The sequence below is a fragment of the Haliotis cracherodii genome, unplaced genomic scaffold (genome assembly GCF_022045235.1).
Source record: "Haliotis cracherodii isolate W230 unplaced genomic scaffold, xgHalCrac1.p SCAF_23, whole genome shotgun sequence".
Lineage (NCBI taxonomy): Eukaryota > Metazoa > Mollusca > Gastropoda > Lepetellida > Haliotidae > Haliotis > Haliotis cracherodii.
In genome coordinates, this window is record NW_027266279.1 from 6,176,788 (window position 1) to 6,180,271 (window position 3,484).

The 3,484-nt window shown below is 40.4% G+C and overlaps 1 protein-coding gene across 1 annotated transcript; it reads right to left on the bottom strand.

Moving 5' to 3' along the window:
* Positions 1–1,120: 1,120 nt before the first annotated feature.
* Positions 1,121–3,245, bottom strand: LOC139471835 (purpurin-like). The gene is made up of 2 exons (XM_071254335.1): positions 2,972–3,245; positions 1,121–1,846 (listed from the first exon to the last, which is right to left on the bottom strand). Exons 1-2 carry the CDS (start codon positions 3,243–3,245, stop codon positions 1,452–1,454), a joined length of 669 nt encoding a protein of 222 aa, XP_071110436.1. The 3' UTR covers positions 1,121–1,451.
* Between the last annotated feature and the right edge of the window lie 239 nt (positions 3,246–3,484).

Here is a 3,484-nt window from a genome sequence, read left to right on the forward strand (position 1 = left end):
ATCTATCTGTAACATAGTGGAATGTTGACATCTGTAACATCTGTAACATAGTGGAATGTTGACATCTATCTATCTGTAACATCTGTAACATAGTGGAATGTTGTCATCTATCCATCTGTCTATCTATCTGTAACATAGTGGAATGTTGTCATCTATCTATCTATCCATCTATCTATCTGTAACATTGTGGAATGTTGACATCTATCTATCTGTAACATAGTGGAATGTTGTTATCTATCTATCTGTAACATAGTGGAATGTCATCTATCTATCTATCTATCTGTAACATAGTGGAATGTTGTTATCTATCCATCTGTCTATCTATCTGTAACATTGTGGAATGTTGACATCTATCTATCTGTAACATAGTGGAATGTTGTTATCTATCTATCTGTAACATAGTGGAATGTCATCTATCTATCTATCTATCTGTAACATAGTGGAATGTTGTTATCTATCCATCTGTCTATCTATCTGTAACATAGTGGAATGTTGACATCTATCTATCTGTAACATAGTGGAATGTTGTTATCTATCTATCTGTAACATAGTGGAATGTTGTTATCTATCTATCTATCTATCTGTAACATAGTGGAATGTTGACATCTGTAACATCTGTAACATAGTGGAATGTTGACATCTATCTATCTGTAACATCTGTAACATAGTGGAATGTTGTTATCTATCTATCTGTAACATAGTGGAATGTCATCTATCTATCTATCTGTAACATAGTGGAATGTTGTTATCTATCTATCTATCTGTAACATAGTGGAATGTTGTCATCGATCTATCCATCTATCTATCTGTAACACTGGAATGTTGACATCTATCTATCTGTAACATAGTGAAATCTAACTATCCATCTATCTATCTGTAACATTGTGGAATGTTGACACTTATCCATCTGTAACATAGTGGAATTTATCTATCCGTAACATTGTTGGATGTTGACATCTATCAATCTGTAACATAGTGGAATCTAACTATCTATCTATCTATCTATCTGTAACATTGTGGAATGCTGACATCTATCTATCTGTAACATAGTGGAATCTATCTATCTGTCCGTAACATTGTTGGATGTTGTCATGTGATATTACAATACTCTGCTAGCCAACTTTCAGTTATGTTCCGGCTCAGAGCACAACCTACTCACTCCAGTTAATGTCATGTTAACCCATGTTTCCCTTTCTCATTAAACATAGAAACCCGTTAATCAGGACTTTTAATGCCCTCCTGACATTGTTGGCCCTTCCTTCCTGAGAAGCACAATAGTGCATGCCTTGAAGCATTTACAGAACATATATCCCGTCTCTACCATGGTGTAATGGACATCATACACTTGTTGACGCTACTCACACTTCTATTCGGAAAGCAAGGTTTCTGGACTAACAGGGTTTCGCTGTATATCCACTGACATTCTAGCAAGCCTTTTCTTACAATCGAAACTAGACTTCGTCTTTGAGCAACTTCTTGTCTTTAATATTACAGTTTCCAGTCTGTTTAATAGGCTTCATCTTCGATGGGTCAATACACACGTCTTTGATGATGGCGTTGATCTGCTGCCATTGGTCGGGGGTATGTCCTTCTGGGTTCCGGTTCAGAGTCCACACAAACTCTTTGCCCGGTTTGCACGTCCCGTCGTCCGCCTGTGCCCAGCATGCATACACCACAGCAAATCCCGTGTAGTCTGTGCGGAGAACCCAATACGGTTTGGCGCCGATGAACCACCCAAAAAGAGTCCCCGGAAATGTCACAATGTTCTTCTGTGGAAAATCCTTGTTCGGGGCCACACCAAGTCCTTTTGTGCCCGAACACAAAAATCCGAGAAAACCTGAGCCACCTGTTAAAATAGTAAGAAGCACGTATAAACACATTCAGGCACCACTACTGCAATTGTCATGGCTAAGCTACTACTATTACTACTACTACTACTACTACTACTTACTGCAGTCATGGTACCTTCTATACTGCCGTGGCTATTACAACTACTGTCACGGATGCCACTACAATAGGCATACGACTGCTACTACTACTGTCACGACACAAACTACAGTCACGGCTACGGTACTACTACTACTACTACTACTACTACTACTACTACTACTACTACTACAAGTTCTAACGTCGCGGGACCCGTGAAGATCCTGGGTAGAATAGGTCTTCAGCAACCCATGCTTGCCGTAAAGGCGACTATGCTTGTTGAAAGAGGCGACTAACGAGATCGGGTGGTCAGACTGACTTGGTTGATGCATGTCATCGTATCCCAACTGCGTTGATCGATGCTCATGTTAATCACTGGATTGTCTGGTCCAGACTCGATTATTTACAGACCGCCGTCATATAGCTGGAATATTGCAGAGTGCGGCGTTAAATAACAAACAAAACAAATAAAACACTAACGTTGCGACTTCTATTACAGCTGCTATTACCGGTACTACTACTACTACTACTACTACTACTACTACTACTACTACTACTACAGATACTAATACTGTTACTACTACTTCTGCTACTGTCGCGGCTATTGATAGGCATATTACTGCTGCTACTACTGTCGCGCCAACTACTACTACTTTTACTACTACTTCTGCTACTGTCGCGGCTACTACCACTCATGTAACTATTCATTTTATTATTTTGTAATTATAGCATCTAACAACGTTTTAACCCCTACATTTAACTAGATAGACTTACATATCTAATCTCTGAAATAAAGATATATAAAAACAGTTTACAAATTACAGGTAAACAAGGAGACTGAAGGAGTCAAGAGACTGTCTTCATTTTCAAACACAGCAGTAATCTAGACTTGCCAAATATTATATACGTGCATGGGCTGCATTGGATATATTTGTTTCAGGGTCTGTAGGACAGGCCAACAACTAGGCGCGCGATATATTAAACAAGAGCCTGTGCAAGGCTAGTGATATTCAAGCCTTTAAACACAACCGTCAGTCATGCCCACCTGTCTGTATTCCGATGTTGCCGTCGTCGCTCAGCGTGTACACGGCCTGGACGTCACGGGGAGGGAACCAGTTTGTCAGGAAGGGAATTTCCATCCAGTAACGGTTGATCGCCACAGTGTACCACTGCCCTTGGTACGCGGTAGGGCTGAAGTCCGTTTGTGTTGGAAATGCATCCACGCGACAGTCTTGTTTTGCAAATGCATCATCGGCATCGCCCGACCCCCCTCGGGGCAGGAGGGTGAGGACTATCACTGCACAAGCAATCTGATACATCTTGCGGTTGTGTCAGGGTGAGGTGGTTTGGTGGCGTCACGCTCGTGATGATGTACGGCGAATGTGAAATATGCGAGGGTCTTAACGGATGCGGTGCTCAATTCCTATTATGTGTTTTGTATTGTATACATTTAATTTTAAATTAAATTAGAAGATGGTGTATATATTAATCAGTAATAATGACTTGAGTTACACCAACATTAGTATAGAATGTTCATGAATTCCCGCCATTCTCTTTC

Excerpts from the sequence above, each read along its gene's own strand:
- LOC139471835 (XM_071254335.1), bottom strand. The coding sequence starts at position 3,245 with ATGTATCAGATTGCTTGTGCAGTGATAGTCCTCACCCTCCTGCCCCGA. Across the intron at positions 1,847-2,971 it reads CAACATCGGAATACAGACAG|GTGGCTCAGGTTTTCTCGGA; the intron begins GTGGGCATGACT and ends CTATTTTAACAG.